We start from the raw sequence: 15,400 nt of genomic DNA on the forward strand, positions 1-15,400 counted from the left end.
GCAAAGCAGAATGAACCCATCTGGCATGACAAGAAATTAAATGTAAAGGGGGAGAACCCAACAAAAAGAAAAAGTCATGGCAATGACAAGTCAATATGTTTCAGTTATAACCATCAATGTTAATGGTCTCAATTCACCAATCAAAAGAAATAGACTGGCAGAATGGGTCAAGAAGCAAAATTCAACAATATGCTGCATATAAGAAACACAATTCAAAATGAAACTAATAGACTGAAAGTTAAAGGGTGGAAAACAATACTCCATGTACCAGGAACCCCCCCAAAAAAGCAGGAGTAGCTATCTTCTTTGCAGATCAAGTAGATTTCAAACCAACACTGATTAAGCGAGACAAAGAAGGACACTACATCCTTGTAAAGGGAAGAATCCAAGAGGAAGAGATGACAATCATAAATATCTATGCACCAAACACTAGTGCACCCAACTGTATAAAACAAATACTAACAGACATGAAAAGTCATATATGCACTAATACAATTGCAGTGGGGGACCTCAACACCCCACTGTCACAAATAAATCAACCAGACAAAAAATAAGTAATGAAATACTAGAACTCAATCAAACTCTTGAACAAATGAACTTAACAGAGGTTTACAGAGAGTTCCACCCCACAAAATTAGAATACACATTCTGCTCAGCTGCACATGGGTCATTCTCAAACATAGACCACATACTCACACATAGAATATGTTTAAGTAAGTGCAAAGGAATTCAAGTTATCCCCTGTATATTATTAGACCATAGCGTGATGAAATTGAAGATCCATAGCAAAAGAAGCTCGAAAAATTTCATAAACACGTGGAAATTGAACAACACACTTCTGAATAACCAATGGGTCACAGAGGAAATTAAAGAAGAAATCAGACAGTTCCTACAATTAAATGACAATGACAATACAACATATCGGAATTTATGGGACACAATGAAAGCAGTCTTATGAGGAAAATTCATAGCAGTGAATACACATATTAGGAAAACAGAATGAGCTCAATTAAACAATGTGATCTGAGCTTCAAGCTTCTAGAAAAAGAAGAGCAGGACAAACCCAAAGCTCATACAAGGGAGGAAATTATAAAGATCAGAGGAGAAATCAATGCAATGGAGACTAAGAGAATGACACAAAAAAAATCAATGAAGCCAAGAGTTGGTTCTTTGAAAGAATCAACAAAATTGACAAACCCTTAGCCAACCTTATCAGAAAAAGGAAAGAAAAGGCCCAAATCCATGCAGTTAGGAATGAAAAGTGTGAAATTACAACAGAACCAGCAGAAATCCAGAGGATCATCAATACCTACTTCCAGAACCTATACGCCAATAAGATGGACAACACAGAAGAAATGGACAGATTCCTAGACCCATATGAATTACCAAAGTTGAATGAAAAAGACCTAAAAATTCTAAACAACCCAATATCAAGCAATGAAATTGAAAATGTAATTAAAAACTTATCAACTAAGACAAGCTCGGGCCCTGATGGCTTCAGTGCTGAATTCTACAAGACATTTAGAGGAACTACTGCCACTACTGTTTTAACTCTTCAATGAAATTGAAAGGGAAGCAATTCTCCCAAATTCATTCCTGGAAGCAAGCATCACCTTGATCCCCAAAGCAGAGAAAGACCCAACTGAAAAGGAGAACTATAGGCCAATCTCACTAATGAACATAGATGCAAAAATCCTTACTAAGATACTGGCAAATAGAATGCAGAAGATGAATCCCTGGGATTCATCCCAGGGATGCAGGGATGTTTCAATATACGAATATCAATCAATGTAATACACTATATCAATACAGCCAAGAACAAGAAACATATGATTATCTCCATAGATGCAGAAAAAGCATTTGACAAAATCCAACATGCATTTATGATAAAAACCCTACAAAAAATTGGAATAAATGGTCTCTACCTCAAACTGATAAAAGCCATCTATGAAAAACCAACAGCCAATATCATACTAAATGGTCAAAAACTGAAATCCTTCACACTAAAATCAGGAACAAGACAAGGATGTCCACTATCACCACTCTTCTTCAATATAGTTTTGGAAACACCAGCCATGACAATTAGACAAGAGAAAGAAATGAAAGGAATAAAGATAGGAAATGAAGTCAAATTGTCATTATTTGCAGATGACATGATACTCTATATAGAAGACACCAAGAACTCCACCAAAAGTCTTCTAGACTTAATAACCAAATTCAGTCAAGTAGCTGGTTACAGGGTCAACACACAAAAATCAATAGCTTTCCTCTACATGAACAACAGACTCACTGAGAGAGAAATAGGGCAAATAATTCCTTTTACTACAGCATCCAAAAAACTGAAATACCTAGGAATCAACCTAACAAAATAAACCAGAGAACTTTTCCCTGAAAACTATAGCACTCTGCCAAGAGAGACTGAAGATTATATCAGAAAATGGACAGACATCCCCTGCTCCTGGGTAGGAAGGATTAATATAGTGAAAATGGCTATACTTCCAAAACTGCTATATAGATTCAAAGCAATTCCAATTGAGATCCCAGCAGCAAACTTCACGGACCTTGAGAAAACAATCCAAAAATTCATTTGGAACAAGAAGAGGCCCAGAATAGCAAAAGCAATTCTAGGTAACAGAGACAAGGCAGGGGGTATCACAATCCCCAACCTGCAACTATACTACAAAGCTACTGTGATAAAAACAGCATGGTACTGGGAAAGAAACAGACCTGAGGACAAGTGGAACAGATTAGAAGATGCAGAAACAACGGCAGACACATTCAGCCATCTTATCTTCAATAAAGGAGCCAAACACCCTCACTGGAGGAAAGATAGCCTCTTTAATAAATGGTGCTGGAAAAATTGGGTTTCAACTTTCCAAAGATTAAAACTAGACCTATATCTCTTGTCATGCACTAAACTAAAATCGAAATGCATTAAAGATCTAAATATTACAACAGAAACACTGAACCAGTTGGAACAGAGGTTAGGTAGAACTCTTGAAGACATTGGTGTAGGAAAAGATTTTATGAACAAAACCTCAGTTGCCCATGAACTAGCACAAACAATCAACAAGTGGGATCTCTTCTTATTAAAAAGCTTCTGCACAGCAAGAGAAACCACCAGCAGTGTGAAGAGACAACCCACAATATGGGAAAAAATCTTCACCTGCTTTTCCTCAGACAAAGGTCTACTATCTCGAATCTATAAAGAACTTAAAAAGATCAGACCTCCCAAATTTAAAGACCCAATCCAGAAATGGGCATCTGAATTGAACAGACATTTCTCAGACAAAGAAGGGGAAATAGCAAATAAATACACGAAAAAATATTCAACATTACTGGTCATTAAAGAGATGCAAATGAAAACAACACTGAGATTCCACTTCACTCCAGAAAGAATGGCTGCTATCATGAAATCAACCAATAACAAATGCTGGTGGGGCTGTGGGGAAAGAGGAACCCTGCTCCACTGCTGGTGGGAGTGTAGACTGGTACAACCACTGTGGAAATCAGTATGAAAAGACCTTAAAGAACTAGGACTGGAAGTCCCATTTGGCCCCGCTACTCCACTGCTGGGGATCTTCCCCAAAGAATTAAAAGAATCATACCACAGTGATATATGTGCACCCATGTTCATAGCAGCACAGTTTGTGATAGCTAAAACTTGGAAACAGCCCAAATGTCCATCAACTGGAGACTGGATAAAGAAAATGTGTTTTTTTAATAAAATGGAGTACTACTCAGCCAGAAAAAATGAGAAATTGGAAACATTTATAGCTAAATGGATGCACATTGAGGCAATACTCTTAAGTGAAATAAATAGGACACACATGTATAAATACCAACTAGTTTCTCTGGTGTGAGAAACTGAAAGTGTAAATGGGGACTAAAATGTATGACAGGTAATGTGAAATAGGATTTAAAGGGGCAAAGGGGAAGGAGGTGGGAGGGGTAGGGGAAAGGAAAGAAGGGAATGGGATTAATATGAGAAAATGGAAAAAGAGGAACAAAATCTTTGTAAATAAGGAGGAATGGAGGGGTTGAAGGGAGGGCTGGGCAAGGGTGAAAGATAGGAACCAAGAGAGATTATGTAAAGGTGCAAATTTCCAATGATGAATGTCATTATATTGTATACCTAAAATGTACCAGTGATTAGAATGAATAGTCGATAATGCAAAATAGGAAGAAAAGGTCCAAAGGGGTAGGGGTAGTGGGAGGGGCAGGGGAAAGGAAAGAAGGGAAAGGAAAAAATGATGAGAAATGGAAAAAATGGAAATAAAGTCTTTATAAATAGTGAATGGTGGAGGGGGTGAAGGGAGGGCTAGGAATGGGGAATAAAAGATAAATGCTTTAGCAACTGAAGAAAATATGTTGTCAATAGTCAGTAAGTTTGGATTGATAAGGAAAAGCGGTGAATGCTTTCAAGTAATAAGACTAAGCCAGTGGTACCAGTTATTTGCCCCGAGATAAGACATAGAGTGCTGAAGTTCATAGATAGCAAGTGAAAGCAAAATTCTTCCACAAGACAGTACTATCTGGTCATTAGGAATCAATGATATCACCCTAGGACTCTCATACACTATCAAAAATACAGTTTTCTTGGCTATGCTTTGCTCATGATTTAAAATAGTTCTGGAAAAACATCTTGGCTCTTGTCTTAGTAACAGAGAAAGTTGAGTCCTCCTGCTATGATGCATTATTTCAGAATGAAGGTATTTGAAAACAGGAAGCAGCTCAACCTTTGGGTTCTGTGGGTTCTATTTTTAATTACAGAGTCATCGCTAAAGAAGATGACCCTGAACTGAATCCCATAACCATCCCTGAAATGCATCTCAGTAATTACTAGTTTGCCATAAAAAAATCAAGCCTTTTTAATATCTGTTTCTTAATAACTCTAGATCTCATTCATGTAGGATCTTTTTAAAAAATAATTTTGTGCCAGACATGGTTGCCTGTAATCCCAGCACTCCGGAGCCTCAGGCAGAAGGACTGCTAAGACCTGCTACATAAATGAGTTCAGGGCCAGCCTGGATTACATAGTGAGATGCTGTTTCAACACCTTCCAAAAAAAGATTTTTGTGTCAGGAGGGACATATGAAAAGATTTAAAATATACCAGAACGTAAAGCTAGTCTTGCTACAGCCACTAAAGGTAAATATATGAAGACAATATATTTATTGACAAATTGGTCCTTTTACATTCTTCTAGTTTTATTAACTGATCAACTGGTGTTAAGTCAGAGCTAAACAACTTCAGATGGTGAAGCTGAGAAGAAATTTCTCTGAGTCATCTAATTTTTCCAAGTCATCTCCCAGAAAGTGCAGCAAGAAAAACATAAATATAGTTTGTTTTTGGTGGTTTTTTTTTTTTTTTGGTACCAGGGATTGAACTCAGGACCTTGCACTTGGAAGGCAGGCGCAGTATCACTGAGCTAAATCCCCAGCCCTTTTATTTGGTCTTTTGAGACAGGGTCTCCCTATGTAGTTTTCAGGCTGGCCTCAAAGTTGCCATGATCCTCCGGCCGACCCTTCAAATGTCAAATGGGAGTCTTTCATTAACACTGTCCATTAGCAGCCTTAAAGGCACATCACTGGGTTTCTTTACTTCAACAGAGGCCTGTATGCCTCCATATTTCCAAGGAAAATGCCTGAGAGTTGAATTTGAAATTTGATGATAAAATTAGGAGCTTAAGTGACAACTTCTATAAATAGATCCATTTTTTAAAAAATCACCTTCCACAGCCATGTGACTTGCTTACTGTCCAGGTGACTAAGTATTTTCCAAGAGCCTAAGAGTCTGTGAAAAAACGACTGTATTGAGAATTCAAGACTGAAAGCATGTTTCTCAAATGTAAGGTACAGTTGTAAATAAATGCATCTTGCAGGGGAAATGCTGTTGCTGAGCTATTCTAAAAAGAAATAGGGAAAATGAGACTTTTTTTTTAAAGCCTCAGAATAGATTACTTGGCAACAGTGGCTGGTGCTTGAATTTCATCTCAAAGACAGCCTCCAAAACAAAAAGACAACCTAATCAGGTTCTTGAAAGAAAGACCCATCTCTGTTTCAGAACATTCATCACTAGCGTAGTGGTTCAGGCAGTTCCATGCTAATGCATGAAGCATAATCTACTGCACATCAAAACCTGATTTTTCTTTTCTTAATCACTTATTCTTGTTTTATAAAAAGAAAAAAATTCTGCACATTAATAGAGTTTTGAGAATCAACAAGGAAATTAGATATTCAGGATAAGCAAATGAAGATTAACCCGTGTTCATTTTTTCTGCTGCAACATATATATGAGACACTTTGACAGTTCAATAGCTCTTTTTATACTCTCCCTCATCAAAACAGAATTCAAGCATTTCTATACTACTCAAGTGCATGCAAAGGAATGAGAAAAATGCATCTTGTAAAAGGATATGTTAAGTAAACATCTTCCACAATATTATATCACACCATATAATGATCTGTTGTGAGGTTTGTTTGTTTTTACACACAAAACATCCTGAAAGATATATGAAGAAACATTATTTTCAACATTCTGAATTATTTGAGTTTTAGGAATTATATTCGTTATTGAGAAATCTAGAAAAGGAGCCACGAGACATTTTGAACACAATTAGTGATCATAGGCAATTTTCTGTCAATGCTGTTCAGGTTCCCAGTACCTCCAAAGGTAGTTAGAGAAGTATCTGTAGTCCTGACACTCGGCATACTTAGACTTCAGTGATTTCTTACAGTTGCCCTCTATAGTATTCTTTTTTTTTTTTCTTTTTCTTTTTTATATAGTAGTATTCTTTTTCCTGGTGTTGACACATTCAACATAGAAAAAAAAACAACACCAGCAACAAAAAAGAAGTCAGGATAAAAAGGGTATCCTTTTTTTAAGATGGAACAAATGAGCTGGAAGTCTGACTTAGAGAAATGAGTGCAAAAGGAATTGAGAGACTTGAGAGCAGCACCGATTCCTGCAGGGAGATGGTACTGTGCCAAGTCAGAAATACTTTGTGGAGCTTCAGCCCCAGAGAAGGGAAATGGATGTAAACAGCAAGACAAAGACTGCTCTACAGAAAAACTCAGGCATTCTCCTTGCTTCTAAATCAACTTTCCTATAACTCTGTTTACAGGAATGACAGTGGCCATTTCAGTTCGCCTTAAAAATATACTAATGTAAACTACATCACATTTCATCAGAGTGAAAGGAGTCACAACACTATCTCTTACCCTTAAATAGACACTTTCTCTTCTGACACCTACTCCCAATACACAGCACTCTAATTCCTTTACCTATTTTCAGACTTCAACCTTGACCCACACTCCTTCGCTCTCCCATGTGTCATTCTATTGCCACTGTGAACATAATCACAATGTGGAGACCATGATTTCCTAAGCAAATCAAATGCACTTAATTCAATCAAATGAAGAATAGTAAACATCACTGCCAGTCCAAAGTCAAAGCTGTACAATGTGTCTCTCTACATACCCAACCTTAAGGTTTAGGGTCCTAATTCCAACACGTTGAACATTCAAACACAGTAGTTTAGAAATAATTTCAGTTAATAAAAATAGACACCCAGTGGCCATTACCTTTGATTATCATGAGATCAAATAATTTAACAAAAACGTGCTATCAAAACTAATGTTATTGATCACTGGTCATATTCTTTCATTGGCAATAAAATAAATCATATATCTACAACGTCTGGTTTTACTTTTTGACAGCAAGGAAATCTGCTCCCTTCCCCATGGATACATGTCCCTGGTATATAAATAGTCTTATTATTCCTCTCCTAGTGTCTTAAAATTCATTCTAGGGCTATTTTACTGAGATATTCATTCAAACAAAAATAACAGATAGAATAGGACAAAAGTATGTCTTCACCATTTTTGCCCTAGAAAAACTGCCCAAATGCATAATCAAATTTGAGCGAAATACCTAAAGGATCTTTAAGTATAACACCATTTCAATTTTTATAGCAATCCTATTTTACACAACACAGAATGTACCTCTGGAGCTCAGTGGTCTAGACTCAAGTTACAAACCAGTACTCTTTGCGGTGTTACTTTCCCCAAACTATGTACCTCCTCTGTGACTCGGTTTCTGTAGAGCAATAGTTCTATTTTTAATCAGAGATTGTTTTGAGGATCAAATATATATGAATTCAGCCGGGGATTTAGCTCAGTGGTTTCACCGCCTGCTGCGCAAGCGCAATGACCCAAGTTCGATCCCCAGCACCAAAAAAAAAATATATATATATATATGAATTCATGCAACCACATCATTTAGCAATAAATGTTACTTGTTAAAATTAGAATATACTACTGAGCCTATATAACTGGAAATTTTGATGAAACAAAACACTGGTAGCTTTCTATTTCAAGACCAAAAGGTAAAATAAAATCTGGCTAACTTAAAAGAGCAAAGTACACAGGTTAGAGTCTGTTGCCACTATTCATAAATCCCAGTTTCTCTGTCTTACATATCAAGAGCCATAGTTCTCCACAAGGAAAAATTGCTTTCCCAGAATATTCTGATTATTTAAGGCCCTTCTTTAAAATTCCCTATCAAGTCCATAAAAATTGTCCCTAAACAGAGGGGTAAATTTAGAATTTAGTCTTTAAATGAATCAAAAAAATGTAAGTAAAAGATGAGATTAATATATCTTTTTTTTTTTTTTTTTTGGTACCAGGGATCAAACTTGGGACCTTGCACTTGTGAGGCAGACAGCGGAACCACTGAGCTAAATCCCCAGCCCTGGATTAATATATCTTAATAAAGGAAGAAAAGTACCTTTCTTTTTTCTGCATATAAATGTCAAAACTATGAGGGGGGAAAAGCTTAAAAATAAAAGCTATCTGACCAGATAAAACTGCTTTTCATGGGGCATATAAGGCCCTATAGATAATAAAAATTGTCATGTAACTAATAATCACTAAAATGTATTTTGTTTTACTCTGAACATAAAATTGCAGTCAACATAGTCTAAAATCTACTATATTACAAAGAAGAACAAAGAGAAAGATAAATTTTAAAACTTATTTTAAAACCCCAAATAGGTGAAACTAAACTATAAAGATACATGATTCGGCCATAATATTATAAATGCAAGGACAGAAAGAATCACCATGAAAGTCAGGCTGTGTCTGCAAGTTTCCCAAGAGGAGGAGGTAGAGTTTCGGGCAAGACGAAGCCTGAGAAGGGCTAGCCAAGCTCCAACACGTGGGTGGGCAGGGCTGTGGGGCTTTGGTGTGCAGTGACTGATCAACCCATGCATTGTTGTATGTCAATTTCTTTGCCAGTGTTATATTTTAAAGTTTAAAATATTTTAAAAATAAAACTAGAATCTAAAAGATTCACTAAAGTGATTATTTTGTATTTTTTCACACAAATATATTCCCCATTCCCACATTCACATTCAAACCTTTAAATGAAATGCATTGCACCTGAATTTTCAGAATTAAAAGTTCTACGATAGTTCAGCAGGGCCTTTTAAATGGACTTGTCTTTGGTCTTTATTTAAATTTAGTATAATTATTCTGATTGTAATTTCATCCCTTCAAGCTATGTATAACCATGCTTGTGATAACCACACACAAAAGAAAGTCTGTACAGAGTTTAGCTTCAATTTCATGTACCTTTACATTTGTCTCAGCCCCAAGAGATATTCTAATTTTAAAAAACAAACACAAAAACTCCTCATAGGATTCTTAAGGAAGGTACTACAAGCTAAATTGTATCTTAACCCCAATATCTCAAAACTGTAACAGTATTTGCAGACAGAGTTTTTAAAGAGGCAATTAAATTAAAAGAAAGCCATGGCGTATGTTCTAATCTACTCAAGCTGGTATCCTCACCAGAAGAATTTAGGATGCAGAAATGCACCACAGGAACACCACGTGAAGACAGAAGAGCAACGGAGCATGCAGGCTGTCAGAAGAAACCAGCCCCCAGGACACCTCCACCTCAGACTTCTGGCCTCCAGGCTGGGAATACATTGCTCTTGTTTTGTTATAGCAACCATAGCAAACTAATACATATAGTAGCTGAGAGAAAAGTAGAAAAATTTAAGACATTCTTTTTTTAAAAGAAAAAAAAGTATGAAATGCTAGAATTTTACTTATAACAAATAGTGAAAAGAAAAGCATAGAAGAATTCTGAGTGGTTAATAAAGAAAAGAGATCCCTAACAGATTCTACACAAAATAAAACATCCCAAAGAACTAAGAACAGAGAGCAAGACACAAGAGAATCAGAATGAAAATAACTGACTTCTGACTTTGGGTTTTATGAGTGGGATTTAGCACTTGAAAAATCTGGAGGAAAGGGACCCAGCCAAGGATTTTGAATTACATTTTTAAATGGACCAGAAACATGGATGTTATGAGTGGGATCAAAGTGACTTTGTGTGTTTGTTTTGTTTTTGTTTTTTTAGACAAGGTTTCACTATGTAGTCCATGCTGTCCTCGAATTCACAATCCTCCTGCCTCAGCCTCTCAAATGCTGAGATTTATAGACATGTGCCACCACAACTAGCCAAAGTGGTCTTCTAAAGACAGAAACATCCTCTGGCCCTAGAGTTTACATGAAGCTTGGATTTAGCATTTGATAAGGATTAGGAAAAGCACCAACAAAAAAAAAAAAAGTAATTTGGAGGCTGGAAAATCAGCAGATTGTACGGTAAATTTTGTGATTTGTGTTATTCAATGCAGTAAAACTTTGGATTATGAGTAATTCATTCCATGAGTGTTCTGCAAGACGAGCAAACATTTCTAATAAATTTAACTTGACAAATAAGCTATGTCTTTCAATACAAGTAGTATGTGATGCCAAATGTCACAGGATCACAACTGAGCCAATGGCTGGCTCGTTCTCTCTCTCTCTCTCTCTCTCTCTGTGGGATTGTGGGTGATCATGTCCCAACGGCAAGAGGTTATGGAAGAGATCTCATCTGCAGAGAAACAGAAAAAGAGGAACCCCTCATTTCAAATGAGATTAGGGAGATGTGTAAAACGTGGGAAACAATACAAAATTTCATATAAAAGCACCACCGAAATAAGGCTGTAGCACTGTGAGTGATGAATTTGTTTAAGGACAATGCAACATCACATTTCTACAAAATCCTTAAAAGGAAGCAAAAGCAAATGTCATTGGATAGATTCCTTGTTAAAGATGCACAAAAAGAAAACGATTCCAGCTTGGCATGGTGGCACACACCTATAATCCCAGCACTGGGAAGCTGAGGCAGGAGGATAAACCACTAGTTCAAGGCCAGCCTAGGAAAGAGAGAGAAAGGTAGATAGATAGAATCCATTGAGCCAAGAGAGCAGAGATTCCAATAGTGATAGTGAAAGTTGTCCTATACAATAACCCTCCTCTCATCTCCCTCACAATAGCCATGAAGTTCAAATGGAGGTTAAACTGTTTATTTTTCTTTATATTTTGTATTTTCTTTATTATTCTGTATTATATTACAGTATTGTAATCATATATATATACATATATACATATACATATATATATATATACACACACACACACACACACACACACACACACACACACACGGTTGTGGAAAGAATCATCTGAGTTTTCATTATTTCTTATGGGGAAATTTGCTTTGATAAACAAGTGTTTTGGATTACAAGCATGTTTCCCAAATGAATTATACTCGCAAACCAAGGTTTTACTTATATTCACTGAACATTACAGAGTGTCCTACACTTCGCTGATTAAGAACCAGTTTCCCAAAAAGGGATTATCTTACTCATCTTCTTGATCACTGAGACAAAATACCCGAACCCAGGAACTTAAAGGAGAAAAGGTTTACTTCGGCTCATGTTTTCAGTTCTTCGTCAGCTGGCTCCAAGGCAAGAAGGGCATGGTGGAAAGGACCAGCAGGAGGCTGTTCATGCCATGGAGGTAGGAAACAGAAAGCAGAGGGAAGGAGTTGGGGTGGGACATGGACCCTTCTGGCTCTTGCTCCCAGAACCTGACTCTTCCAACCAGACTCTGCATCCGAACAGCAGTGCAGCTCTCCCCCAACCTCCATGATGCATCACCTTCCAGAAGCCTACCCTAGAAGTGCAGGAGGCTTTCAGGGACATTCTCAACCCAAACCCTAACAGGGACATTGCTGGAGGGAGGGCTGAGAGCTGCTCGCTAGGTCTACCCTGTATGTGCATATCCGTGTTCCATCTTCCCTTCCCAGGCAAAGAGGGAAATGACAGAGGGCTGCCTGTTTCCTCCCCTCTTTAACAAAGAAATAAAAGATACTCTGCACTCAGGAAACCATTATCATACAAATTAGAGCAGTGAAATCACATTAGCAAGGATGAAAATGAAAGGAGCTGGAGAATCCAGCAAGGTAATTTTTTTGCCACCTAAAAGCAAAATAACTCCATTCTCCTATGTCCAACTTAGAAGAATGTTTGTATCCTCTTCTGCAGGATAGAAATCAATCAGTCTTAAGTTTGCATAATTTTCTGGAAGGACTAGTATGACTATTTCATGTAGGTCACTTGTAAAACTTAAGATTTTATTTTTAAATCTTTACCAGTTAAAGATATACAGAGAGTACAAGTTGAGCATCTCCGATCTTAAACTCCACAATCCAAAATTTCTTCATTGTCAACAAAATGCTCAAAAAGTTTCACATTTTGGAACACTGCAAATTAAGGTTGATCAACTGGTAAAGTTTATGTAAATATTCCAAAATCCAAAACAGTCTGAAATCTGAAACACATCTGGTTCCCAAGCATTTTAGATGAGGGACAGTCAACCTGCACATACAGATCTATTTACTGTCAAAACATCCTTGTGTCTAAATTTGCTCTAAAATACTCCATACACAACTGTCATACTGCTGGTAACTGCTGGTGCTGGATGATGGCTATGAAGAAGATGGCTCTATTATCCTTTTTATTTTTTAACATGTTTAAAATTTTCCACAATAAATAGCTTTCTTAGGCTGGAGGCACACTCAGGGACAGACCACTTGCTTGGAATGCATGAGGCCCAGGGTATGACCTCCATCACTGCCAAAAAAAAATCTTTATTTTTACTTAATGTATATAATAACTGAAACACCCTACTATCTTAGGCTATAATTTGAATTCGACAATATAATTTAGTATGATTACTGGTAACAGTTTAACTATAAATAAAAACTTTATAGTACTATATGTAAATAGAAAATGATGAACATAAGATTTATGGGAAAACAGCTCAGGAAAATGTTCACGATATGTCACAAAACAAAGCAAGATATACTGTAGGCATATATGGCATGATGTAGAAAATGTACATATATTAGAAGACAAGAAAACACAGAAAATGAAAACAAAGTTTCTCTCTTGGTAATGAGTTTAAGAGTGATTTTCCATTTCTGTTATAGTTTGCTTACATTTTTTCCAAAGCAAGTATCAATCAAATTTGTAATCGGAAAAAGAAAACAGCTATTAACAAGCGGCATTTTAATTCAAAAAAGACAGAATAATCTGGACATTATTCAAAAGAAATATGCAGCTGACCAAAACTCAGTACATTAAACAATGAACAGAAAAAAAGTGCCACACAGGTGCTTCTGATCTCATATGCCCAAGGATTACATCATCACCGGGTTGGGGAAAAACACATTCTTGTGCCTGTAGATGAAGGAGATTTTTATTTGCGTGCTTATGTTTTCAGCAATTACCTATGATAGCCAATATCCTGAGATTCCTGTCCTCAGGTATTTTAAACTCCGAAAGATGCCCCCATCAATTTAATCATTTTACATTTTACCAGGGGAAAGCCTTTCACACATGAGTACAAAGCTATCCTGGACCCTGCCCTGGACCCAACATTTCACATTTTGGTTCTCAATGTTAACCAAAGGCAGATTTCAAAAAGTATTTTCTGGGGCATTATCTAAAAAAGAACTACTTTGGGCTATATCAATTGTACAGCACCTTTATCATTTCGACAAGATGGGAGCCCAGTAATTCCTATCATGTGCTAATAATTCTTTTTCTGATAACTAAGAGTAAATTTTTTTCACAAGTGGGTAATAAAATTTCTTATTCATTAAATATTTGAAAAACCTCAAACTAAGCTGTGCATGATGAGGCATGCCTGGAGACTGAGCCAGGAATAGCTCAAGTCTGAGGCTGTCCTGGGCAACTGCACTGTCGAAGAATAAAAAGGGCTGGGTGTATAGTTCAGTGATGAAGCAACGACCAGCGTGTGCCAGGCCCTGGTTCCAATCCCCAGTACTACAAAACAGCAGAAGCAACTACAACGACTACCCCTCAACACTGCAAATTAAGAGTATTACTAAAAAACAATCTCATGATCAGTCACATTTAGAAGACTCTCAAAGTTTCCCTGAAAAGAAGGAAGGAAAATTTCACTTACTTTAACCTCCACAATCTTCCCTCCACGTTCAATGTGTCTCTCTATGTACCCAGAGGACAGCAAGTCACTGCAACAACAAAAATGAAGATTAAAGAGGACCCTGACAATATGAAACACTTGAAAACTGGAATCAAGTCTATACAGTCTTGCTTTCACTATCTTGCTTTCTTTTTTTTTATTGAGGCTGGGTCTCAGTTGCTCAAGCTAGCCTAGAGCTTGTCATACCAGTGCTACATCCTCCTGAGCTGCTGGGATTACAAACAGGCACTGCTGCACACAATTTTAACAAGATTTTAACCTTGAAAAACAAATCAAGATTTTGGAAGAGGATATTTCTTTTTTTGGTACCGGGGATCGAACTCGGGTCCTTGAGCTTGCACAGCAGGAGGCAAAACCACTGAGCTATTTCTAAAAGGAGCCAAGATGAGATGACCACACCACCTGTTATCACACTGCTCAGCCAGAGGTGACTGCCCTGATCCTGTCATCAGTTCTAAGAAACTACAACCAGCATGCATCATTCTTTTATTTTATGAAAAAACACAAAATTTTATAACAAAATATTATGAATAACAATAGTTAACATACTGTGTATCATTATCTTCAAAGCAGTTACTTTGCTTTTGGGTTTTTTTTTTTCCTAGTGGTACTGGAGATTGAATCTAGGGCCTGTGCACTGAGCTACATTCCCAGCCCTTTTTTATTTTTTATTTTGTGACAGGGTCTTGCTAAGCCATTAATTTGCCCAGGCTGGGCTCAAACTTGTAGTCCAACATGTTAAAAAATAAAAAGGATAATATAGTGATCTTCATAGCCATCATCCAGCACCAACAGTTACCAGCAGTATTTTATTCTTAAGGTTTTTTCTTTAGTCTTTTATCCCAGGTTTAATTGGCTATCTTTTTGTTTTTCCCTTGGTACTGGGGAGTGAACTCAGGACCTTGAGCTTGCCAGGCAGGCACAGTGCCACTGAGCTAAATTCCAGGCCCATTAATTGCCTATCTTAC

General features: G+C 37.0%; 1 protein-coding gene across 16 annotated transcripts in view; it reads right to left on the minus strand.

The window, feature by feature from the left end:
• Window positions 1-15,400, minus strand: part of Adam22 (ADAM metallopeptidase domain 22) — a 249,300-nt gene that overhangs the window by 131,989 nt on the left and 101,911 nt on the right. For all 16 annotated transcript variants that reach the window (XM_087204754.1, XM_087204746.1, XM_021242656.2 and 13 more), the window contains exon 4: window positions 14,394-14,460. In XM_087204754.1, coding sequence (XP_087060880.1) covers window positions 14,394-14,460 — 67 coding nt within the window. The remainder of the gene's footprint in view (window positions 1-14,393; window positions 14,461-15,400) is intronic.

This window comes from Heterocephalus glaber, unplaced genomic scaffold (genome assembly GCF_053883595.1).
Source record: "Heterocephalus glaber isolate CG9 unplaced genomic scaffold, H.glaber_assembly_v1.0 deba00000546, whole genome shotgun sequence".
Taxonomy (NCBI): Eukaryota; Metazoa; Chordata; class Mammalia; order Rodentia; family Bathyergidae; genus Heterocephalus; species Heterocephalus glaber.